Consider the following 24961-nt stretch of genomic DNA (forward strand, 5'->3'; position numbering starts at 1 on the left):
CAAAAGGCGCAGGGAACTGCCTCTCCTTCAAGTGCATACCCTCACGTTACTGCTAGTCGCCAACACAAGCACTCGGCAAACAAAAAAAAAAAAAAACGCGCACATTCCTCACCTCACCGCAATCACGAGAAACGCCACACAACGCAATTGCTCCACATCAACGTCTCGTAAGTAACACTCCACGCACACACTCGGACACATTGACACACCCGCACACACTCACATACACACACAAGGCACTCACACCCAAAACACAAGCCCAAACCCAACACACACCTGCACACACACACACACACACACACGACCACACTTTGTCTCACAAGAGTTCGCTCAGCATGACCACCATCTCGTTTTGAATCGAGTTTGCAAACTCTGCTGGATTTTCACCAAGGTGAATCACCTGCATCTTGTCAGCCATCAAACCAGTCAGCTTTTCTTCAAACACCTGCGTAAAGTGGTTGATTTGGGTGAACACCACACGCACGTCGTTTGCCTTGAGCGCCTGCGTGATCTCAACAGCCCTGTCCCAGTGCGATTTGCCGTGGTCAGGGCGGCCCCGCGGCGGGCCGTCAGGGTACGCGTCCCACTTCGGCTCCCACACGCGTGGATCCACAAACTCGGGGCCGTGCTGCGGCGCATCTGCAACCACCACAACCATCTTCATGGCGGATGGGTTCACCGTCCATTTCATGCTGGCTGCTGCCCGCAGCCCAGACAGCACCTCCTCGGCCTTGTCCTTGCCGCCAGTGGCCTTTTGCCGTGCAATGAACGCAGTCACCTTGTCAATGTCCTCTGTCAGGTCGCACTGCTGCGTGACTTCACGGCAGTCGTAGTCCCTGTACGCAACAAACCCAAGCCGCACCTTGGCCTCCCCAGTGTACGTCTTCTCTGCTTGATCCCGCACAAACCGGACCATTTCCTGCACGTGGTCCCTCGCCGCTCGCATCCACTGCCGCATGGTTCCAGTGCAGTCCATCACAATCACCACCTCAATCTCCAGCACCGGCGCCTCGTCATACGCCAACATCTCCGCCTGAACAGTCTCGTCTTCAACGCGGCTACGCACGTACGTGTGGAAGGAGCTCCCCTCAGCCAGCAACTTGTCCACCTTCTCCAGCACCTGCTTGCGCTCGTCCGGCAACATCGCAAAGTTGTGCTTCCCCACGTCTGCCTCCTCGCCCCTCGTTTGCGGAAGATGCATGCGCTCAAAGTACATGTCAAGCGCCTTTGGCAGCTCAAGTGGCGACGACACTTCGATGAAGCGGGTGAACGCGCGCTGCGTGGACGTGGGCACCGTGCCAATCACAATCTGCACCACGTCAATGCCGAGGGCAGCGGCGTACCGCAGCGCGGCCTCATGCTGTGGATCTGGCGCATCGTCCGTCAACACAAACAGCGTCGACGTTTCAACGCTCGCGTCGTTGTCATTCGCCTCCGTCAACAGCTCCACGCCAGCGGCGATGGCCGCAGCCACGTTCGTCGACTGCTGCACAAACCCAACAGTCGCCAGCGTGCGCACAATGGTGCTCAGCGCCGTCGCGTCCACGTGCTCTGTGCGATCCTTCATCAGCGTGCACGCGCTCTCGCCAAACCCGTACACGATCGTATCGTGCAGCCCAAACCGCTTGAAGGCCTCCAGCAGCAGCACCAGGGACTGCGCGTTGAAGAAGGACGTTGGCGTGTCACCAGTGGATGCGCTCATGTCAATCGCCAGTGCAAAGCGGTAGGCTGGCCGGCCCTCGGGCACGTACCGCTCCCAATACGCAGTGGAGGTGAACTGTGTCGCCTTGCACTGCATCAGCTTCGCTGGGTTGACGCTCTTGCCGCTGGTGAAGCCGGCCTTCTTGCGCAGCGAGATGCGCTTCACCAAGTGCTGCTTGAGCACGTCGTCAAGCATGTACAGCTGCTGGCCATACGCTCGCAACACGCCCGTGCACCACTGAGTGGAGTGCTCACAAGGAGTCGCGGTGCGCCGATGCGTCGTGTGCTGTGTTCGCAGCTGCCGCACAGACGCAGTCTTCAGCACAGGTGATGCACACATGAGTGGCAGGCGCGCCAGCGCGTCAACCCGCACTTGCGGCTTGTTGTAGGTCTTTGGCAGCGGGTGGGAGTCCATCCAAACGCTGCTGGTCAATGCTTCCAGCGTCAAATCAAACGCAGATGCTGGCGCATGTCCTGGTACATTGAAGGCCTTGCCATCAAACGCGCTGCCGTTTGTACCAGTGCGGCCGGTGCGCGTTCCCTTCAAGTTGTTGCTCATGATGTCGTTGACTTCGTCGCACAGCAGTTTCGGCACATCCGTGCTCATCGTTTCCAGGTTGGCGGGCGTGAGCGCGTGCCACGCAAGGCCGTTGGCTTTGTACCGTCTCAGCTGGCCCCGTTCAAGGTGGGCCGTCTCGGCGTCTTCTCCCGAGCTGGTGCCCATCTCAATCGCAACAACCTTCACCGCCGAGTCTGTGGCCTTGCGCAGCACCTCCAAGAAGGCCGAGTCACCATACCCATACGACGTGAGCTGGCTCGAAAGGCCGTCCGTCACCAGCACCATCAACTGCGGATACAGCGTTCGGCTGCCGCCCCCACGGTTCTGGCGGCGCTGGCTCAAGTGCTCCAGGGCGCACTGCATCGCATCGGCGGTCCTTGTCCCAAGCTGGTTGAACCGCAGCCGGAGCAAGATCTCTTCACCCTTTGCACAGGTCATGGGCTGGTCAAACGTCTTGAGCCATCGCTCCTTGTTTGTGCCGGCAAACGACAGCACCGCCGTGTCTTGCTCCAGCCTGCGCAGACCCTCCAGCAGCACGGCGAGCGTTTGCTTCGCGTAGTTGCCGCACGCGCCGCGCATCGAAATGGAGTTGTCCATGAGAACAACAACTTCCAGCTGCATGCGAAATCCTCGCGCACACGTCCGCATCCCCAGGTCAAGCACTTGCTGTTGTAGGGACAGTATGCTCTTCGGCTGTGCCAGGCACAGCCGCCCGTACAGGGAACTGAGGAACGAGAACCGGTCAAAGTCCACAGCACCCGCAACCAGCACTTGGTCATGCGTTTTTCCATTGCCCAGTTTGGAGGGGCGGAACTGCACATCGCGTCCCAGCTGTCGTTGGAATTCCGCGGCAGCCTCGAGGTTTGCGTTGCTGATCTTCACCGACCGGCGCACAGCTCGCTGCGTCGTGTCAGTTCTGGCGTCTTGTGGAGTCGTGACCACCTTTAGCTTCAGCCCTTTGCCATCGCCATCGCCGCCGCCGCCGCCAGATGTCGGTGGTGTGGTTGCGTCAGGTGGCTTGGCGCGGGGATGGTGGCGGTGAGGGTCATGTGTGCCATCAACCAACTCAAACTGATCGAGCCCAAGCACAAGCGAGCCAAGAGCACTCTCAACCGTTGATTGGAAGGGTTGGCTCGTGTCCGCATTTGCAGCAAACAGCACATCTGAGCTGGTGAGTTCATCCACGTTATCATGCTGACTCGTATCGGTGGCACTCGCTTCGTTGGTGTCAGCTGCGGCATCGGGTGCAAGCGGGGTGCTGATCGCATCAGCATCAATCAGATCAAACTTCCGCCTTGTTGGTGACACTGTCGCTGAAACCGTGCCATGGTGGCTGTGCAAGCTCAAGGCGTCATCCTGGGAGGCATCTGTGTGCTCCAGCCAGGGGAAGAGGGTAGCTTGCTTCTTGCTGTGCATGCCATTGAGGCTCAGCAGCCGCTGCCATTCCTGAATGGCGACGACAGTGCTCTCGGGCAGCGCGGCTGTCACGCTGAAGAAGAGAACGTTTGAGACAGTCTCGATGGCTGAGTTGCACTCCGCCTCAATCAGTAGCAGCGCGTCAGGTCGAACCTTTTCCAGCACGAGCAACAAGCCGCGAGCCAACACAAGCAGTCTCAGCCCCGCTTTGAGGACGTCCCCGCATATGGCTTCTGGGGCCATTTCAGGAACATCGTGCATCACCGACACAAACTCTGAAACCGCTGCCTTCAGTCGCGTGCGCATTTGAAGCACGCTTGTCAGCAGCATCGTGCACCATAACTCTTGTTCGACTTCGTGTAAGCCTCTCACGGCAGAATCAAGGCTCGACGTGCTGAACGAGAGCGAGGCGTGTGAGCTGCTACGATGGCGCAGGCGTGGCGGCTGCACGTGGACGTGTTCAGGTTCAGCTGGGCTTGAAAAGCACGTGAGCCCGTCATGACCCCCCGCCCACATCCATCTCTTCACCACTTGCGCTTGAGGGGAACGCATCTCACTTGAAGGCGTCGTCTGCGACTCTGACTCAGTTGCATCAGCCACTGAGTTGCCAGCGTCATCTTCACCGTTGGTGTTTGAACTGGCAGACGTGGAGGTTGAAACAACCACAACAGACTGGTCGCCAACCATGTGTTCTGAAGTGGAAACTTTTGTGCCATCATTAAAGATGTTGTCAGTGGGCTCTGGCACGTGAGTGCACTTGCTGGCGTCTGTCAGCTTCTCACATATGGCAGAGGTCCACTGCTGTCTCAAGTCTGAATCCTCCCACCCTTTGAGGTGTTGCCGGTTGCGATTGAATTCTTCAATTGCGTCTCGAATTGAGTAGTTCGGCTCAATATCTTTCATGGAGACTTGCTCCTTTGTAAGCGGATGTGTGCCGCACTCCACAATCCACTGTGTGACGGGCACGCGAGAGAACGTGTGTCCTTTCACCACCACAGGGTCGTCGTAGACGTCGAGTGTGATCGGACACTGAAGGTAGCGTGGGACATGGACGTCGATCACGTTGTCGTCGTCATCACCCTCGCCATCGCTCGACGTCCGCGCTGGCACTCGCTGAATGATTGCGTGGAGAATTTGTGCGAGCAAGTGCAGCCTTTGCACCACATCTTCGGGCTTCCCATTGCGCCAGGCCACACGCGCTCGAATGAGTGCCAGAATGTCCTTGATGCAATGTCGCCTTGCATGATGGGTATCAGGAGACTTGTCGGATCGCAGTAGGTGTTCATGGTCCAGTGTGGTGGTTTGCGTGGCTTGCAAGGCAGCAAAGCAAAGGCGGTGAACACGCGTGCTTTCAAGCGGCAGCATTTCAAATGCTGCCACGAAGTTGTCCTTCTGTATGGTTGTCAGCAGCGTGGGAATGAGGCCGTCGTCTTGACTGCGGACAATCAGCTCACCAAGCGGCACGTGTGCCAGCCGTGTGCTCAAGCGCTTGGGAATGAAGGCTTGAAGGAAAGACATGTACGGTGACACGTCAGCTTTGAGTGTTCTCCCAAAGACTGCCCGTCGTGGTCGTGGCCTTCGCAACTTCTTCCAAAACTGCCGCTTCTTCTTCTTGGATTGCGCCTGACCTCCAGCCACGTAGCCAATGCTCACCAAAGCGATGATTCCATGAACGTCGACTCCCATGTCGGTGCCGCCACCGCGCGTGATGGTGTCCAGCGTCGTTCTGAGGTGAGTCAGGTGATCAGGGCGTAGGGATTTGCCCTCGCAATTAAGCGTCACAACATACCTCACACATAACAAGGGATGTTGTCGCATGGCGCTCGTGAGCTCTTGCAGGAACGTTGAAGCAACAGGCAATACTCCCTTCTTCCTCTTCTTGGATGAGCGCAGCGCATCCGTCAGAGCGAAGATGGCCAACATCCGCATCCAGTTCGTGCGATGCTCAAGGGCTGCGGGTAGCACAGTTCGCAGGGGGACGAGCTTGCTGCTCTTGGAGCGATGGGTGCCATCATGCAAAGCCTGCTGCACGGAGTGAATCACCTGGTCGATGTAGTCTTCGAGCGGTTTGTCGCTGGGCGCATGGGCCTTGGGAGAAAACACCTCTTCCTCCTCCTCCTCACCATCGGCCTCCACGTCCAGGGACTTCAGGCACCTCGTCAAGTGATCAAACACGTGCTGGCTCTTGTTGATGACAAACTCGAGGAAGCGACGCTGCTTGTTGCTTCGAGCACTCACACGGTACTTGCATTGCCACAGAAACTGTGCAAGAGGCACGATGCTGGTGGCTTCCAGATCCCCGCAGCCGTGCGGCAAGTGCTGTTCAAGAAACTCCGACGCGTTTCTTTGGAAGAAGATGTGCTTGCGTGCTTGTATCTGCGGCACATCCCACAACAAGAAGGTCGGCGCGCCCGCTGTTGGTTCCGTAGCCCAACGAGCAAACGTCTCCTTGAAGTCACTGTCAAGTTCTCCGTCGGCAGCAGCAGCATCAACCACCGTCAACACAGCCTGCCACGGCGTCATGCGATTGATGTGCTCGCCAGCGAGCACGCTCACCCCTTCTCGCACATGTTTGAGGTGTTTGGCGAGTGTGTTGCTCTCAACCCGCCACTGTGCAAGCACATGGGCAAGTTCGTCCTCTTTTACTTCTGGCAACGCCGCAATCCGCACAAGAAGATCCAGAGCATGCCTGTCACTGCTGTCGCCCTCGCTGCCTTGCTTTGCGAGCGCAGCCATCACGTGACTGAAGAACATGCTCAGCTCCTGCACCGAGGACACGGACGTTCTTGGATACAGGGCAACCATGTCGAACAAGTCGCTCAAACCATGGACCAAGTCCAAGAAGCTTTGAATGGAGAGATCAGCGCAAACTGATGTCCTGCAGCAGGATCGAAGCGCCCGCTCGAGTTTCAGCTTTGCATCTTTGTTGGTGACCGTCTTGGCTGTTGCACCTCTCTCAATGAGCTGCAGCAGCACCTCAGAGAAGCGTGAAACGGCCTGATCCGTCAAATTGCGGCTAGTCACATCCTTGAACGCAGCTGCAATTCGGGCGGGCATCCCAGCAGCACAGAGGCCAAGTCTGAACCCTTCCACAACCGACGTGATGAAGTAACTTGGCGTGGGTGTACGGTTCAGCAACAGCTCGTACTTCAGAACGCCGTGCGCATCAGCAGTCAGCAGCGGCCGCAGTTCTTCTGCAGTGGTTGGCATGGCTGTTGTTCCCAAGAACTCGTCCACAGTTCGAGGTGCCTGATGCTGAGGAACACCAGCAAAGGCCGCCGCAAACCCCTGGTTCACGTACGGCACACTCCGGCCGGTTGCGGGCTGGATGGGAAACGGCAGGGGCCGCGCAACGTTTGGCCTTGGGCTCACAATGAGTGCAATGCGCCGCGTTGGGAGATGTTTGGGCTCATTGGTTTTCAAGCGCAGTACAACAGCCTGTGCGAAGGTGTCGTGCTGGTTCCAGTTCTCATCCTTCATCTTCAGCGCCAGGGACAACTTTACTATCTCACCAGGTGCAATCTTTTTGAGCTGCTTCTTTGGGAACACTTCAACTCGATCAAGCACCCCATGTGCCCCAGGAGAGCCGATGCAGAGGGTCTGATTCCGTGTGGGGCCATCCAGAAGTTGCGGTTCACCTGGCACCTTCTTCAAGTTTGAGTTGAGGGGCAAGTCTTTGTCCAGAGACACTTCAAACTCCAAGTCTCTCGATCCGATGTTCGTGAGCGTCATTCCCGTGTGCAAAGCCTCCTCCAGAAAGCCGAGAAACCAAACCGGCCGTGATATCTGTAACTGCGCAAAGGAGAATGTGACTTTGACCTGCGCATTCAACACTGGCGTCACTTTGGAGCTTGTGTGGAGTTGCACGTCCAGCGTGCGAGACTCAGCGCTTGTAAGCAGGAGTTGTGCGCGGACACTTACGGTGTAGTTGCCCAGTGGAACGAAAACAGTGCCACTCAGTGGTGTGAGCTGCACTCCTTGAGCGCTGCATGTGATACCTGTGACATACCCAGCGGCCGTGCCTTGGTTCTTCACCAAAAACTTCAACTCTGACGAGTACTCAGCCTCGTCAGCCTTGTACTCGAACGACAGCGACTGGTGCTTGTTCTTGGATTGCGCAAGGTACAGGTCTGGGGTTTCGTCTTTGATCAAGAAGTCGTACTTCAGGCAGGGCAGGTGTGGGTCGTTGGTGGTCAGAGAAAGGACCGCCTTTTTCTTCACCAACAGGTCAGTCCCAACTTGCACCCTTGCAACTACACTTGCGCCTGGCTGAAGCGTTCTTTGAGCGAGATAACAGCGGGCATTCTCTTCACGATGTCGCTGGAGCTTCAAGGGGGCCGTCCCAACATTCTCCAATCGCAAGCGCAGTTCATAAACATCCCCATACTGCTGACCAAAGACGTCCAGGTGGCCGGCTTTGAAGGACTTCCCATCCCACAGCAGCTCATACGCCAAGGAGGGTGCCGCTACCTCAAACTCCAGCGGAATCACAGCACACAGTTGCTTGTGCTGCGGGTGGAGGTATGCCCAAACGGCAGTGCGATACACAGCAGCCTCCATGAAAGCGGCGGGTCGCCACTGCAGGGCTTGCTTGACCTTGGCATTGCCGTTGAGGAAGAACCGCTTGGCTTTCCTACCGTCTTCAAACGCAAGGCCACCTTCCAGTTCGAGAGCAGCCCACTGCGCCTTGGTGACACAGCTCTTCACAGTGACACTTTGTCGGAGCACTGGCGGATCAAAAGTGTGCGCTCCTTGCTTCGCGCAACACACCTTGTGCGCTTGAACTGTCACGTCAACTGTCATTGTCTGGCAATGGCCACACAATAGTACGGTCACCTCGCCTCGCTCTGTGTCGTCCAGCAAAGACCATTTGAGGCGGCAAGTTGCATTGCGTGTCCCGCTCTCCTGAGGCGCGAACGTCCACGCAACCGACTCTGACTTGTTGCCCATGACTGTGCCACCGCTCCCAAATGCATGTGTGAAGTCGCCAGCGTGCTCGCCATCCACCTCAAACGAGAAGTTCACGGGCTGCTCGAATGTGTTCTGCAGCAGCATTTGCCGCGTGGACGGCTGACCTGCTTCTCCGTAGAAATGCTGCGTTGCAAATCTCAGCTCTAACACGTTGTTCATCGCCTGTGCAGTGCTTTCCTCCGGCGCCCCGCTTGTTGCGCCTTCTGCTGGGGCTGTGCCTCCGTCCCTGCTGTCGCCGTCATCAACTTGAACCTCATTATCGAAGGTGCTCAGGCAAACCATGAGGGGCTCAGACAGGCGCTGAACCGCAGACCCCGTCAGCACGAGCTCCCGCGCATCGCAGTCGGCGCACTCCATCTCACTTCGCAGGTCAAGTACCTCCTTCAATAACCCATTCATACTTTCTGCTCGTTCTTGAACCCCATTCAGCACCTCTGCAACGACGTCCTTGCAAGGCAAATGTGAAGTTGAGTAGTTGGCAATGATGGCCGTTGCCTTGGTGGCAGCTTTGGTTGCGGGAAACTCGGTTTCGTCGTCAATCAAGTCATGGACGGACGAGAGGTGCGTGCATGCATCCATGATGAGCTTCTTCATCAACAGTTCCTTCAGTGTGGCACGCATGTTGCGAACAACAGCCTTGAGAGATGCTCTCATGTCCCCGTAAATTGATTGGACGCGGTCCAAGAGTTCTGGGCTGAGTGAACGGTGTGGAAGCGTTACTGTCTCGGGAAGCTTCAGAGCTTCAAGATCTTCAATAAGTTGCTGTCCTTTGCACAGACCAAACTCCTGGAAGAACGCACTCGATCTGTCCTCCACCTCACTCAAAATGCTTTCAATTTGCCTGGAGCACACAGCGAGTTGGCGTTCGGGTGTCAGTCGGCTGAGTTCTTCCTGCATCGCCTTCAGCTCCACAAGATCTGAAGGACCAAAGATCCCTGAGGAGGCCGTCGTTGTGTAGCGAGGCAGCCCGACCTTCACTCGACAGCCGTGCACTGAGCGCAGCTCATGAGGCTGAAAGTGTTGCGTCCTACCGTCAATGTTCAGATCAATTCCAGCGGGTGACACCAGCTGCCACTCCTCAAACTCATGTTTGTGGCCCGTTGCTGTCCAAGAAGTGACTTTGATTAGGACAATGGCGTGCTGCGCCAACGAGTCCATCATGTCATCAGCACCAAGCTGACGCGCGAGGCCTTTGACATTCCGATGGTGGCGCAGAACCTCGTCCAAGTCATGCGTGGCCCCGCATTGCCGCAAATCAGTCTTGATGTTCAGCTTCACTAATTCAAAGGCGCGGAACAGCTTTCTGCGTACCTTTTCGGTCGGCGTAAGGCGGAGCTGCAAACTCCTGATGTCTTGCACAAACATTGCCCATTTCTCCTGCTGCTGCTTCAAAGCGGCGTCAAAGTCGGCTTGAAGGGTGTCCACCCCTTCTTCAAGCACTGAGCTCAGCTGTGGCGGCTTCACCCGGAAAAAGCCCAGGTACACGAGCCGCATCAGGATGTCTGTCGCATCAGCCTGGGGACCGTCGCCTGTCACGTCCACCTGCTGGCTCTGAAGGAACCTCTTCACTGATGCGCACACCTGGCGAATCTCACTCACAAGCAAGGTGAATGCGGATCCCGCGCACAGCAGCCGCAAAGCCGGGGTTGAGAATGTTGTCAGGCTGGCGACATGATGCTGCAAGGTTATGAGGATTGCCCTGTCAAAGGACTCGGCAAACCGAGTCGACGTTGCGTACGCTTCATCGCCATAGAGTGCTGGTTGCAGCAATGCCTGAACGTCAATCAAATGCGGGAGCACAACGTCGAGGCGAAGCCGCTCCGAGAAGCAGTGTGTGAACGCCTCGAGAGCAGCACGTTGAGAGGCTTCCGCGATTCCGGGCAGCAAGTCGCTCAGGCGAGTCTGCCACGATGCAACACGATCCATCAGGGAAAGGCACGGCGGGCCTGTGGCGAGCACAAGCTTGCGGAAACGAGAAGCAACAGAGCTTGTCGTCAGTGAGGAGACAAGAACTCGCAGCAATGAGCGTGCAAGCGGAGGCAGCGTGCTGACAAACGCTCCAACAGGGACATGCCCGCGGTCGTGTGCGAGAGTGTCCTCGTCCTCATCGTCCTGCTCATCACCCTCAGTGGCACCCTCACTATGTGCACCAGCTTCTCCACTGAGGTCAACGCTACCCTCCAGAGCGCTGTCTTGCTGCTGATCCTGGCCATTTGGCCTGGCCTCTGCCATGTTGACTTGATCTTCAGGTTCTTCTTCAACGTCGCTGTCATGTTCAACTCTTTGCACCACACAGCCAACGAACGAGTCATCAACGCCAAAAGCCCAGCGGCTGGGCATGGCCTCCACGGACAGGGCAAACTGAAGCAGCTTTGGATCAACTGTCAGGAGATGGAGGGCACTCGCACTGTGCAGGAGGCTGAGGCTGAAGGTGAACTGCCCTGTTTGCGAGTCAAAGTGGGAGAGGACGCCTTCGTACGCCTCAATCATGTGACGTCGATGAACCTGCTCATCATCACAGAATGTTCCGCGCTGAAGTTGTGCTGTCAAGGTGCGCAGGCGCTTTCGGGTCTTGGCGACAACCATGCGCACGCATTCGTCGTCAGTGACGGTGGGATCAATCCATGCAAAGCTGCTATCACCCACAGCACTGGCATGCATCAACGCGGCAACGTAATTGCACCACACGTTAGCCACTGTGGCATTGTTGCTGTCGCGCAGATCCAGCGCGGTTGCCACGCGCGTGATCATGTCAACAATGGATTCTGCTGGTCGAATAGTGCAGATCGGCGTTGGTTCTGCAGAATGGTCGGTGGATGGTGCAGAACGAGTGTGTTGAAGCGCTTGTTGCTGGACTTCGAGGATGCGAAGGCGACGCTGCACGTCAGCGATTCGCGCGTAGGACTTGGAGTTGGCCTTCAGCAGCATCAGCCATTCAAATTGCAGGAAGCTTTCCGTGCTCGCAGCGACGGCCTGGTGTGATTCTTGGAGGTGCTTCACGACCAACGAAAATGGATCGTCGTCGTGTCCAGTCGCGCTTTCCACCTCCGCCCGCTTCAGCTCTTCTTGTGTCTGCAAGAACAAGGCTTTGATCGCTTCCCTGGCTTGGGACACGACCTCCTCCATGGTTGTGGTTGGCGTGATGTTGAGCAAATGCTGTGCTGCAGAAAAGTATTTGTCCTGTCCGTACTTCTCCAAATGCGCACGCTGCTCCGGCGCATCGATGCTCTCATCGTGGCTGCCTTGGGTGTGTTCGGTGGCAAACAACGACCAAGCACCAGGTACAATGCCAAGGAGCAACTCCTGCTTGGAGAGCACAAACCAGCTGGCATCTGGTACCTGCATGTCGTAAGTCTCATGAGCGATGCGTTGCATGGCCTTGAGCACGTGTGGCAGTTCCTGAAGCGGTACGTCGCGACAATGCAGGAGGAGGTCGTAACTGTTTTGGAGAGACTGCAGTGCATGCAAGCCATCGTGACAACGCGCAGAAATGCCGTCCACAATGCCAATCATGTTGTTGGCGCTAAAGCCAGAAACGGTGCGTGCCAATTTGGTCCTCAGCTCTGAGCACTCTCGTGCTGCGCGCAGGTAGATGTTCACGTTGCTGTGAATGTCGTTCAGCTGCTTCACCAGGCCGTGCTGGGACGTGTGACGCAGTGGAGGCAAATGCAGCAGATCCTCCACATCTCTTCGCTTCTTGTCATCGCGGTGAGAGAGCTTACGATGCCAATCTTTGGGCTTCTTCCTCCACACTTCCAGAGCAGCGGCTGCGCGCTCTTCGGCAAGGTCATTGATGACTTCTTGGAGTTGAGCAATATCAGTGTCAAGCTCGTCAAGTGGCACTGGTAACTGCTCCTGAATGGAAATCAGTTCGTGGAGCACGTCTTGCAGCTCTTGGCGCGTGCTCTGGCTTCCAATCGGCTGCTCAAGCAAATCAAGCAGGCTGTTGATGCCGTGGCTCAATTGAGGCACATGTGACATGGCAGCAGACCTGACAAGGGAAAGCTGTCGACACACCTCCTCTTTGCTGGGAGAGTCCCGGTTCCAAATGGCGAGCAAGCTAAGGACAGTTGGGTGGATGCGCGACTCGCTTGCTCTTGTGAATGTGAGAAACAGCTCTCGCACCCTCGTCAGAGCAAAGGCGGTGCGAAGCTTCTCCGCAAGCTTGCACGGTACAAGGGATACGATGAGGGAGGCAACCGGGTTGTGGGCGCGGAGTTGGAGCGTGGAGTGGAGGCCAATTCTCTCGCGGTTGTCGACGTGCTCTGAAGCCCACATGCTGGCCACTGCCGTATTCACTTGTGCTGTTGTGTCAGGCATATCCTTCAACTCCGCCTTCAAACGCTCGAGGGACACCAGAAACAAGTCCAATCTGTTCATCCATTCCTCCCGGTCTGGTGTTCGCCCCATCAGTGACAGAACATGGGCCACAGCGTGAGCTTTGCTGATGACAGCTCTCTGCCAGGTACAGTGGTCAAAGAGTTCACAGCCCAGCGCAGTGGACAAGGAGGGCGAGCCAGTCAAAGCCTGCCGGCGCTGCTTGAAAGCCTGGACGTGTTGGCAGAAGTCATACGTCGACCCGTCATCGTCTGAACCAAGAACTGTGACGAGAAGGTGCTCCAGGTTGTGGTGGGTATTCACGTCGCCCTGGTCGCTGCGGCGCACTCTGTATATCTCCACGGTGATGTCGCGGTCTTCGAGATGAACGACAGTTGTCTTCGGCTCTTCCACTGAGACTGTCATCTCAGACAAGTCTGCGGCAGCAACGACAACAACCACCAGTGGCGCTGAGCCCATGGAAGAAAGCTTGTTCTTGAGGTGGGCGTTCTGCTGTCGCAGACCAGACTTCCACTTGTCATCATCCTTCAGCAAAACAACAAGCGCGTGTTGTGGCGATTGCACAGTGGCGTGTTTGAACACGTGCCATGCGTCTTGTACTCGCGCATTTGGGGCATAGTGGCGAGCTGCACCCCTCAAAACTGCATCCTGAGCGTCAGTCAGCGGAGCCTCGGGGATCAGCCACTTTAACTGACTGCCATAGACTGTGACGGTGTTGTTTACGTACCCGTATGCTTCCTTCACACGGTCCTGCAACGACGTAAGCTTGCTTCTGAGCGTCAACACGCGCGATCGCTGCCTGCACAGGTCGGGATAGGTCTGCGCACACTCTGATGGTGGCTCATTGTCGGGGCTTGAGTTCTCGTGAAGACGGAAAAAGTCCTTGACGTGCTCGGGTGCATCTTCCGGGAGTGTGTTGTGAAGGCTTGTTTGCAACTCGTTGCTGGCATGCACTTCATCGTCATGTACGTCCTGAAGTTCCCTGCTTTCCTTCAGAAGCTTGCTTGCCTTCTTTGCAAAGTCATCGTGCAACAAGGGCTGCCTCGTTGCGGCGTGCGTGGCAGTTTCGCGCAAGCCGTTCAGCTGGGCGTTGTTCACCAGCTCCATCACTCCGTCAGCGTCCTGCTCGCATTCCAGACTGGAGAACGGCAGCTCATTGCGTGTACACACGCAGGCAGTCGTGAGCTGGACGGCAGCCTTTGGCAAAAACGACATCAGCTGGCCCATGAGCCCTTTGAGTGCGGGGGCCTGCGCGAGCATGCGGAACAGCACGTGGTCTTGCATTCGCAGGGGCACAAACGAGGCGCGAATGACGGCCTCAACCTGCGAAATGAAGAAGCGAAGGCGGCTCTGAGCGTCGACGGGGACGCTCGTCATGGCATCCTCTGCGACGTGCAGCAGGTGGTTGAACCTGGACAGGAGGTCCTTGCCAGCGGCCCGCTCGCCAAACATCTCGGAAAACGCCGCCGAGTACGTGCGCAAGCCCCCACGAAGGCGGCAGCATGCGCTTGCAACGTCGTTCAGCTGGCCACCCTGCTGAAGTGGACGGCAGGCAATCTCGACACATTCAACCACGTGCTTCCATGCCGCGAGGTGCTTCATCCATTTCACCGAGGACTCCAGTGACGCGGCTTGCGGGATGCGTGTCAGCGAGCGCTGTAATGAGCGCAGAGCGGCTGTGACTTGCGCTTGCGACAGCTCCTGCGCCGTGGTCTCAAGGACGTGCTGCACAGCACTCAAGTCAGAGCCAGAAAACGTTCCCATGAACAACTCGGCGGAGGTTGGCATGGATTCCTCAGGCAAGGCCTCTGCGCCAACACCAGCGTGGAAGCATGCCTTGCCCAGCGCCCAGATGCAAATGTCCTTCACATTTTCTGCAATGTTCCCGTCTTGCCTGAGGATGACCGCAGCGACGTGTCGGACAATCGCGCGCATGCGCGTTCGCATATCCTGAAGCACCTGATCAGCAGACAGCTTAAATTGAGGAGAGTCTGTGTTGGGTTTAGCGGCGTTCCATGCTTGGAGGGTGGCGTCTGTGACACTCTCGCTGCCAAAGTTGGGATTGGCATACGTTTGCCGGAGGACAAACGCCAAGGATGTAGCGCTGGCAGCGGCGTCTGTGCCTTGCATGATGCGCTGCAGCACGCGTTTCGCGCGCACGGCCGTTCGAAAGGTGACCGCAAACGGGCCGTCTGCTTCCGCTGGGGGCAGGGCGTCACGGGCGGCGAAATGAGCTGCAGCAAACACGCGAGCGGCGTGCACTGGACACTTGCAGCCAACCTGCTCCATCCACTCGGTGAGGATGAAGTGGAACGTGTCTTTGTTCTCCGGCGAATCCATGGCTGGCATCATCAGCTCTACACAGCGCTGCTTCACCGACGGCGGCAACGGCAGCACGCCTGGTCGGTGAGGGTCGTACGCAAGAATGATTCGAAAGTGAGGCGAGACCGTGGGTGAGTCAGCAGCGCTGCGCCCAGTCAGCCCGGCCAGCGAGATGTCGTTCTCCATAAACTCCTGCAGCTGGAGCAGGAAGTCGTGCGGGCAGAAATTGACGTCGTTCAGCACCAGCCACCATCCGTTCCGTGCAGCTTGCAGTAGAGGCCCCTCAGCAGCGTCAAAGCACAAGTCATCCAGCCGTACGAGCAGCGGGTCCACGCACGTCAGAAAGTCGGAGGCAGCCACTTGGAGAGCACTGGTATCCAGGGACGCTGAGCGAATGGAGCGATCACGTGCCTGGCTCAACTGCTGCTGGACGGAGCCAAGGTTCTGTTTTGCTTCCGCTACGGAGGCCTGCAGCGAGTCGCTCACCGCCAGTTTCTGTTCCGGGCTCACGCACTCGTTGAGCTGTGTGAGGAACTTGTGCATGCTGCGGGCCAGTGAGGCGACGCTGAAGATGAGAAACTTGGCATGCATCTTCGCGCGGTCCTCCTCCCAGTCGCTCACGGCAATGCTGGCAAGGCTGACAACAACGCCGCACAGGGAAAAGAGCACAGCCTGCGTGAGCCGCTGCAAGCGCAGCAGCCCCATTTCTGCCCGAAGTTGGCCCATGACATCGCCAAGTTCCACGGCCCGCTTCATGTGAAGCTCCACCATGGGCGCGTTGACAGCCTTGGCAAACCAGCGCAGGAGCTGTGTCTTGCCGCACGCAGTCGGGCCACAAACAATGAGGCTGCGGTGCGCCTGCAACACCAGTGCCATGTCTTGGAGCAGGAGCGCATGGCGAGGCGTGAGCACAAATTCGGAAGAAATGGCCTGCCGTGCGTCATTCCTGGGCAGCTCGGCCACCGTTTGCCTGCGGGCGAAGAAGACAGATCCAATGCGAAGACAGTGGCTCAAGGTCGTGTCCACAAGCACTTGCTCCTCTTCGGCCGTGCTTGCAACATCTCGGAACGCGTCCAGGACCACACTGCTTGCCAGCTCCTTCGCCTTTGGCGCCAACCCGGCCAAGAATACGAGGTTGATGGTCTGGAACATCACACGCCGCGCCAAGAAGTCAACGTTGGCACGGGCTTCGTCAACCTGGTGCCCTACAGTTGTGCTGGAACCATGGGTGGTGTGGCTGGCAGACACACTGGCATCATTGGTATTGTCGTCGTCGTCATCACCATCGCCTTCATCGCCGTCGTTGTCGTTGCCGCGGTCGCCGCCATTGGCATCGTCACCCTGAACTCTGGTTGTGGACCCATCATCATTGCCTTCAGAGGAGGTGCTGCTGAATGAACCTTCGCCCCGCACAGACTGCGCACACTTGAGCGTCTCGAAGAAAGGCTGGAACACAGCAGCAACTTTTTCAATCTCCCGCAAGGACCACAGCGGGAATGCATCGACCATGTCCGTGGTATCATCATTTCGAAGCTGCATGAGCTTGCACAGTGTTTTCGCAACGGTGTCAAACACCGTCTCCCCTTGAGGACTGGAACCAGCAACACCCACGTTCCGCAGGATATGCTGCACCAGCGGCGAGACTGTTTTGGGGCCAGCACCGTCCGGAAGAATGGGCTCCACAGTCAGAGGAACAAACGCAATCTGCAAATGGTCCGGCACCTTCTCCAGTGCGGGTGCGGTTGCACACACCAGAGGTGGGAGCTTCGCCGACGCTGCTGCTTGAGACCGAAGAGGAGTGTTGTTTCCTTCAGCATTGCCGTGCGGATCCTGACGACCACGCGAGAGGTGTCGCGCAATGTCAACGGCCAGCTCGTTGTTGATGAGATGCACATCCTTGAGGACAATGAACTGCCCGGCCCTCAGAGCACGCACGAAAGGGCCATCCTGCCATTGGAAAGAGCCATTGAGATCTTGGTGATATCGCCCAATCACGTCCTCGCTCGTTGACGATCGTGAAAATGTGATCAACGTCACGTTATCGTGCCCCAGGGCCCGCGCAAGCTCCCTGGCGCAGGACACCTTTCCACTCGCCGGCGGCCCAAGCAGCAGCGGGCTCTGGCCAGCACTGAACACGCGAACGATGGACAGCAACGTGTAGTTCGTTTGGGGCGCGGGATGGAGCTGCAACGACGCCCGCGCTGCCATGCTGCCAGCGCTTGGGTTTGCGGGCAGCGTGAACGGCCCAAGGGTCGCCTGCAGCCCTCCAGCGCTTGCTTTCAAATCCACATCCTCTAAGATGTGTTTGCCTGGCTGGATCTCAAACACTTGCTCGGGCGCAGCGTCATCATCGCCGATGACAACAATGGGCTGCTCCTCCACCTCCTCAAGAGTGTACCCAAACTGGGATTGGACAACTTTGTTGAGGCTCTGCACGTCATCCTTGCCAAGCCAGGGTGCAACCAAGCCAGCAACAGCGTGAAGGACAGTGGCCTCCAGTGTCTTGAATCGCGACGCGTGCCTGTGGATGAAGTCAACCACTTGCTGCATCAGCCGCGTATTAAAACACCCGTAGGCGTTGAACACGTCTCGGAGAAACTGCGGCAAGAAGCTCATCTGGTCCACAATGCCCTGCCCCAGACCTCGACTCGCCAGATCCACAAACTCAATCTCCGAGTACGGCTGCACATCGATGACAGTGACGCGTGAGATGAGAGCCGGTGACAAGCCGCACTCAAAGAGCCGGCGGTCGGACGTGACGGAAGCGACAAAGAAGAACGACTGCGGGCAGTCGATGTTGCCATACTCGCTTGTCTCGAGCGAGGGCTCCAGCTCCAAGAGAGAGTTGAAAGTCTCTACGGCTGATGCGGGCGCGCGGTGCAAGTCACGTAGATGCAACATGCCACCACGGCGCACGGTGTCCGTGACTGGACCGTCCGTGAACTGGAACCGCGGCCGCTGGAAGTCAGATGGACGCTGCACGTCCTCCTTTGCAAGTCGCTCCACGTGTACCTTGAGGAGAGCAAAGCACGTGCTCAATTCGTGCTCCGCTTGGTCTGCAGGAGAAGCGGCCAACTCCACCTTGGAAACAAAGTGCTCAAGCAAGTCCCGGGTCAGCTGGTACAGCAGCATCTTCACCCTCAGCCATGGAATGTCCATGTCATGGCCATCTTGATCACCATCCTGAGGGCTTCTCTTTGCGTCAACAGCCCCTAAAGTTGCGGGTGCGACAACCTTGGCCCGTGTAGCGTCACCTGAAGCACTGTCAACGGTGACTGCGTCCAGCTCACTGGCATCGTCTTCATCTTCCTCGCTGTCAAAATCTGCGGGCGCGTCTTCCCAGTTGGCATCCTCGTTGTCGTCATCGTCTTCCTCGCTGTCAAAATCTGCGGGTGCCTCTTCCCAGTTGGCATCCTCGTTGTCTTCTTCATCATCGTCGTCGTCATCATCATGATCATCATCATCATCGCCTTCAACGGCTCCATTGTCACCAGCACTGCTGCTGTCGTGTGCACCCGAAACTACGGCACTCTCATCGTCCACGCTAACATCCACGCTTGTGCTCTGATTCGACTTTAGACAAAGCAAAGCTGCCATGGCTTGAATGTGGTCGTTTGTGTCGTCCAAGAAGGGCTTTGCCGTGCCCAGCCAGTCAGTGACGTCCTCGACGTCCAGATCTGCCGAGGCAAGCAGCTCTGCCACGGTTCTCAGCGCCGACACCAGCCCCATGGGCACGCTGGGCCGCAGCGTCTTGATGCGCGCTACAACTTGAACAATCGCCTTGACTTGTTCACCAATGGTGGTGGGCAACACGCGACCTACCAGCTCCTCAGCCGTGGAGTCGGCGCCAAGGCAGTAGGTGGTGAGGGCTCGACCCGTCACCTTGGCCAGCATCTCCACGAGCAGGGTCTTACGGCTCGTGGGCCCAATCAACAGCACAGGCTCCTTGTTTGCATAGCACTTGCAGAGGCGGTAAAAGTCAAGGCAAAACTGCTTGGACTTGAAGCAAGGTGCTTCGAGAAACGGTGTGACGGCGCTCTTGTTCAGCTGTGTTTCGATGACAACGCTGGCAGTGGCGCTGAAGCCATGCCTGATTTCAACTTGCCCATCCACAGCGCATGTGAGAGAGAATTCGCCTGTGGTGTGCGTCGCGCCGCACAGCATCTGGTAGAGCGAATCTGTCTCATCCTGGGCGTCAAACACGCGCGCAACCAGTGTTACAAGCGCCTTCCTCCTGCTGGACCGCCCCACCAGCAGCTCAATGCCGTTCGCAACGGCGTGAGGCGCTGAGTCTGGCGTGGCCTGCATGCGGCGTGTCCAGCGACACACCTCGCGCACGGTGACTGCCGGGTCTTGCTTGAGTGCGGTGTGCTCACGCATCTGCACCTGCAGCTGAGCAAACTTGCGCAGCATGTCTGTGCTCATGGCGTTTCTTGTGCGCTTGGCAGCAATCTCCGTCAGCTCGTCCTGTGTCAGGTTCTCGAACGGCACGACACACACGCGGTCAGCCAGCTTGCGAGCCAAAGGTTTGCGCCCAGCAAAGCCAACGGGGTTCTGGCAAGCTGCAAGCCAGAAGCCAGGTGCTCTGTGCACGTACTCGCCTGTTGGAAGCGCCAAGCAGCCGCTGTCAAGCACAGGGATGAAGACGGAGAGGAGGGTGGACGTGTTGGCGAGGTTGAACTCGTCGTTGAGGAAGCATGTGCCGCTGCGCAGGGTGCGCACAAACTCTGCCTCTTCAAAGGCAAAGTTGCCTTGCTTGCTGGGGCGCCAGTAGGAGAGGTAGTCCGTGGCTTGCGTAGAATCGCTGTTGGTCTTGCGCAAAATCGCCTTGCGCGTCAACCAGTGGACGAGAGCAGTCACGGTTGCCGTCTTGCCCACGGCCTGACTGCCCTCAAACACGACGGGAACGCGTGCCTTGAGGGCGCGCAGCACCTTGTTTGCGTTTGCGTACACCCGTGGTGTTGTGTCCTTGTCCAGGACAAAGGTTACCCCACCATCAGGCTGAGGTGATGTCAGCAACGCCTCCACATAGTCAACGCTGTTGGGTGGAAGGGCATCGGCGAGTTGCTGCTTGAGAGCTTCCGCCGTTTTCGAGTGTTGGGCGAGCACGAGCTCGCATGCCTCTTCCACCGCGGCTGCGGCGTGGTTCTTGAGTGGGTGAGGTGTGGTGCCACGGGTGAGGTGAAACGCAGCATCAAACAGCAACACGAAGCGCCTCACACTGGGTCGCTCCTCTGAACTGCACCAGGCTTGGTGTGCCTTTGCTGTCAGCTCACAGACATCACGTGGACATTCCTCGTCACCCGCTTCGTGACCGAGCAAGAGGCGGCTGGCAGCCACAAGCCACGTCGATGGTTCCTGTGGCGGCGAGTTGAGGTACACCATGTGAAAGCGGTTGCCAAAGGCGGGCGTCATGGCCTTGTTCCTTGCTTCGACAATGGCGACAAAGCGCATAAAGTCGCTGATCTCGTCCTCAGGTATCGGTGAGACTTGGTTGTTCTCGGACAGCACGAGCGTGGGCTTCTCCTCCAAGACCGGGTTGAGCCGTTCGAGCACAGACGACTGCAGGGAGAGAATGTCATCAAGGACCAGAATGCCGCCATTGCGCATGGTGCGAGGCAAGTGGCCATCGTGCCACCGCAGGTTCATGTCCCCTGTCGCGTGGTCTGTCTCTGGGATGGCCATGCCAATGAAGTCTTGCACCTCCGTCTCCTTTGTCAGATGGAGGTGGGTGAGGCTGATGTTGGTCAGGGCAGACAGGAAGCGCACGAGAACCTGTTTGCTAGCGCCGCTCGGGCCGCAGATCATCAAGGGTGTGCGCAGAAGGAACGACACTGCGCACTCGCGTACTGCTGTCACCAGCTCTGCTGTCACCACAATTGGGCAGATGTACTGGTCGGGCTCCGGCAGAGTGGACGGGTCGACGTCACGCAGGCGCCGTGCCTCCGCTGCATGCGTGGCATCCAGCGTCTTGCAAATGTCAGCGAGAAGGTCCGCCCGAGCACGGACACAGCGGATGGGCGCCACATACGCGTGCAGGAGGGCATGACCCAGGGACACGCTTTTATCACGCATCATGGCTCGGACGCGATCCACACATGCGTGGTTGACAAAGTCGTAGCAGCCATACTTGAGCATGAAGTCGGGGTGTGTCGCGCACTGCATGATCTTGTCGTGAACAATGTCCACAATGTCATGCTCAGGTGCGGCCACCTTGCGCTGGAGCGGGATGCCGTCAATGAAGATGAATCTGGACGCCTCCTCGCTGCTGTCTTCCTGCGCTTGGGTTTGGATGCGAGATGAAACGTCATCGCCTGGCGAATATTCGGCAGCCTGCATGTGCTGGAAGGCAAGCTTTGACACAACCTCACGGGAGGCAGCACACTGGAAGCGGGCGCCGTAGATGGAGGAAAGCATGAGCGCAAACCCCCTCAAATGCGAGTCAAAGCCTTCGACTGCCAGGCCTTTGCAGCAACGCACGTACTCACGGCAAGCGCTGGCAAAACGCTTGAGCTCGCGCACCGTCAAGTCCATGAAGTGCTGCTGCTCATACACCTCGCCCTCGCCCTCCTTGTCGCGGAGAGTCTTCAACATGCCCGGATCAGTCGCTTGCACGTGAAATTCGACAAGCTGGTGAGCAAGCTCGTCAGGTGCTTTGTGCTCTTGCATGTCTTTGGAGAGGGCACCGCGCAGTGCACTGGCAGCGATCATCTCCCACTCCGCTCTACGGGCACTGGGTGTCGAACCCCACGTCACATCCAAAGACACAAAGTTGCTGAGGACGCTGAGGCTGTGCTTCTCGCGGTTGTATCTGCTGTTGCGTGGGTTTTGGGCGAAGATGAGACGGAAGTTCTTGTGTTTTCGCACGAGGACAGCATCATCACCGCCACCGCCACCGCCAATGATGGGCAGGGGCTTGCCCGTGTAAGCAGAGGTGCAGTCGAGAATGGAGAGGCCTTTGGCAAAGGGGGCGAGCGAGAGACGGTCTTCAGTCAGGCAGGCCAGGGTCTGCACCAGCTCCTCCTTGAGCAGGTTAGCCTCGTCAATGTACAGCCAATAGCCAAAGGCGTAGGCGAGGATGGCGGGGCCAGGGGCGAGTCCAAAGTGGCCGGGCTTGGTGGGGTCGTTGGTGACGCTGCCGAAGAGGTCCTCAACGCTGCTGTGTGATGACCCGTTGAAGCGCAGCACGACCTGGTTGGCGAGATGGCCGGCGAAGAGCGTCAGCATCGTCTTGCCCACGCCAGTCTCGCCTTGCAGGAGCAGGTGGTCATTGGTGTGCAGGGTGGACACGATACGCTGCAAGTACTTGACAGATCGCTCTGTGGGGACCACGCTCCACTCATTGGATTCCGTTGTGTCACACAGATGGTCCGAGTCTCCGCCGTCAGACCGAGGCCCAATCACCACTTCCGCGTGCTGGGGAGGCTTCCAGACGATGGACGCTTGGGAAGGGGTGGACGCCTGAGGATCGTTGGTTGATATGGCCCTGCGCAGAGTTTGCTTAAACGTGCTTTCATCATGCAGTTTGGCTGATGCAGCGTCATCACCGTCGCTGTCGTTGTTGCTGTCGTCGTCATGACTTGAAACATGCTGATGCTGCTGGCTGTTTGGGCTGGTGTCCTCATCCTCCACGTCATCTGCAATCAGGGAAGAGGCGTCGTGTGGCCTCAGCAGCTGCAGCAGGAACGCAAACGCTGGGGAGGCTTCGAGGGAGAGGTGGTGCGACTGTGCCAGGGCGGCGATGATGGGTGCTGTGAGCTGCCTGGCTGCCAGCCGCAGCAGGCGCGGGTAACGTTGACCGACATCCCTCAGGGTGTCAAGTAGGGCGTCGCCGCGCTTGCGCTTCTGCTCGTCAAGCTGCGTCCACTTGCTAACGGCATGTGCCAGCAGGATTGAGATAATGGCGGTTCTCTTCCCGCTGCTTGGGCTGTGACGGCAGATGCGCCGCCAGCACAAGGCCTGGTCTTGCGGGCTGTTACGGATTGTGTCAATATCAAACACGAGTGTGTCGACGATGTGCTGCCAATGCTGGCGCACAACGGAACTGCCTGCCGCCCGCACCAGGGATACCACGAGTGTGGCGTGCTTGGCAAGCACAGGCGCGCTCAATCCATTGGCGGCGGTGATGGCTTCAAGGATGGCGTCTGCGCTTGCGCGTATGAACTCAAAGGAGCAAGCAGGGTCACCAAATACGGCAATGTACGCGTTGGCACAGGTCACGGTGTACGATGCTGGCGCCTTCTCTGGTGTCGTGCAACGCAAAAGCTTCACCGCCACATTGGTGGCTGTGCGCATCTGGTCCGGATCCGTGCGCACAGCTGCAACGAGGAGTGATTGGATCAGCGACAAGCGGTTTTGCAGGTGGCGTTCTCCGCTGTCGATAAGGTGCTGAAGCGCATCTAGCTTTGGGCGCGCATGTGCGGCGACAGCCACAAGCAAGCGCTCTGCGGGCTCGTGATGGATGGAGAGCAGAAGTACCAGCAGCGAGAGCAAGCCTGGGATGCTCGCATCCGAGTCAAGCAGCCAGCCAAGGCCGTTCCCAAACTGCGTCAGCACCTCAGCCATGGTGCTACAGACAAGCTCCACCGCAACGACATTTGTGCGGTCGTGGTGGAAGTGGCTGATGAGGACGCGTGCACGGCTTAAGAGCAGCTTGCACATGGCGGTGACATGGTGCTGCATTTCGCCCTCAAGCTCGGGGTCGGGCTGTGCGTTCTCTGCGCCTGCTGTTATTGCTGTTGCGGTCAGCGATGATCCTGCTGTTACTGCGGTAGCCGTCAGTTGTGTGGGTGGCACCGTCACGGGTTCCCAATCGCCGGAGAAGCTCATCACACTGTCGATACTGTCACGTCGCGCACGCATTGTCATCCTGTGCTCCACGTGGGCAGCGGAAGAAACAGATGCATGTTCTTCCTGTGGATTGACGTCCAGCACGGTGAGTGGAGATGACGAGCCCGTGTCTTCCGTCGCGCAGTGCTGAGAAGCACAAGCAGCAACAACATCGCTCGCCGTCTTGAGGTGTGTCTCCAGTGCTTGCAGCAAGGTGGCTAGTGCCGAGGTGTCATTGAGCTTTGAGAACCAGGTGACCATATCGTCCTCCAACACGCGGCGCAGGGCCCGGCAGAGGCTCGGCAGCACAATTGGGGGAGGCAGTGGTGTCAGCGCATGCTCGCCATATTGCACATCCTCAGCAAGGGCTTCCCAGAGGGACACGTCGAAAACCGCGGCAAACGCTGCTAGGTGCTCCGGCGTGAACGCGGTAATGACGCACTGATCGCCAAGCGTCTTGATGAGGTGTGCAATGGCGTTGTCTGTCATTCGGCCCGTCAGGCACATGCGGAGGACTTGTCTAATGCACTGTTGTAGGAGGGGCTCCGAGTGGAGCGTGGCCACAATTGTGCTCAGGGCTTGCGGGCCTGCAAAGTAAAAAGCCACACGTGGGATGGGTCAGGTAATGTGCGTGAGTGTGTGTGTGTGTGTGTGTGTGTGTGTGTGTGTGTGTGTGTGTGTGTGTGTGTGTGTGTGTGTGTGCGTGTGTGTGTGTGAACAAGGAGCTCGCGGGTGGTGGCAAGTGGGCCTAGCACAAATTGGTGTTTGAGCAGCCGACAGGAGTGAAGGGAAGTGACACGTGTTGTGATGTTGGTTGCGGCTGGA

General features: G+C 57.8%; 1 protein-coding gene across 1 annotated transcript in view; it reads right to left on the reverse strand.

The window, feature by feature from the left end:
- Nucleotides 1-316: 316 nt before the first annotated feature.
- PTSG_07026 (uncharacterized protein) overlaps nucleotides 317-24961 on the reverse strand; it is a gene marked incomplete at both ends in the record, with an annotated part of 28015 nt that continues 3370 nt past the window's right edge. Inside the window, one exon of the mRNA XM_004992381.1 lies at nucleotides 317-24723. Within this exon, the coding sequence (XP_004992438.1) occupies nucleotides 317-24723 (24407 nt within the window). The remainder of the gene's footprint in view (nucleotides 24724-24961) is intronic.

This window comes from Salpingoeca rosetta (assembly GCF_000188695.1).
Source record: "Salpingoeca rosetta unplaced genomic scaffold supercont1.16, whole genome shotgun sequence".
In the NCBI taxonomy this organism is placed as follows: domain Eukaryota; class Choanoflagellata; order Craspedida; family Salpingoecidae; genus Salpingoeca; species Salpingoeca rosetta.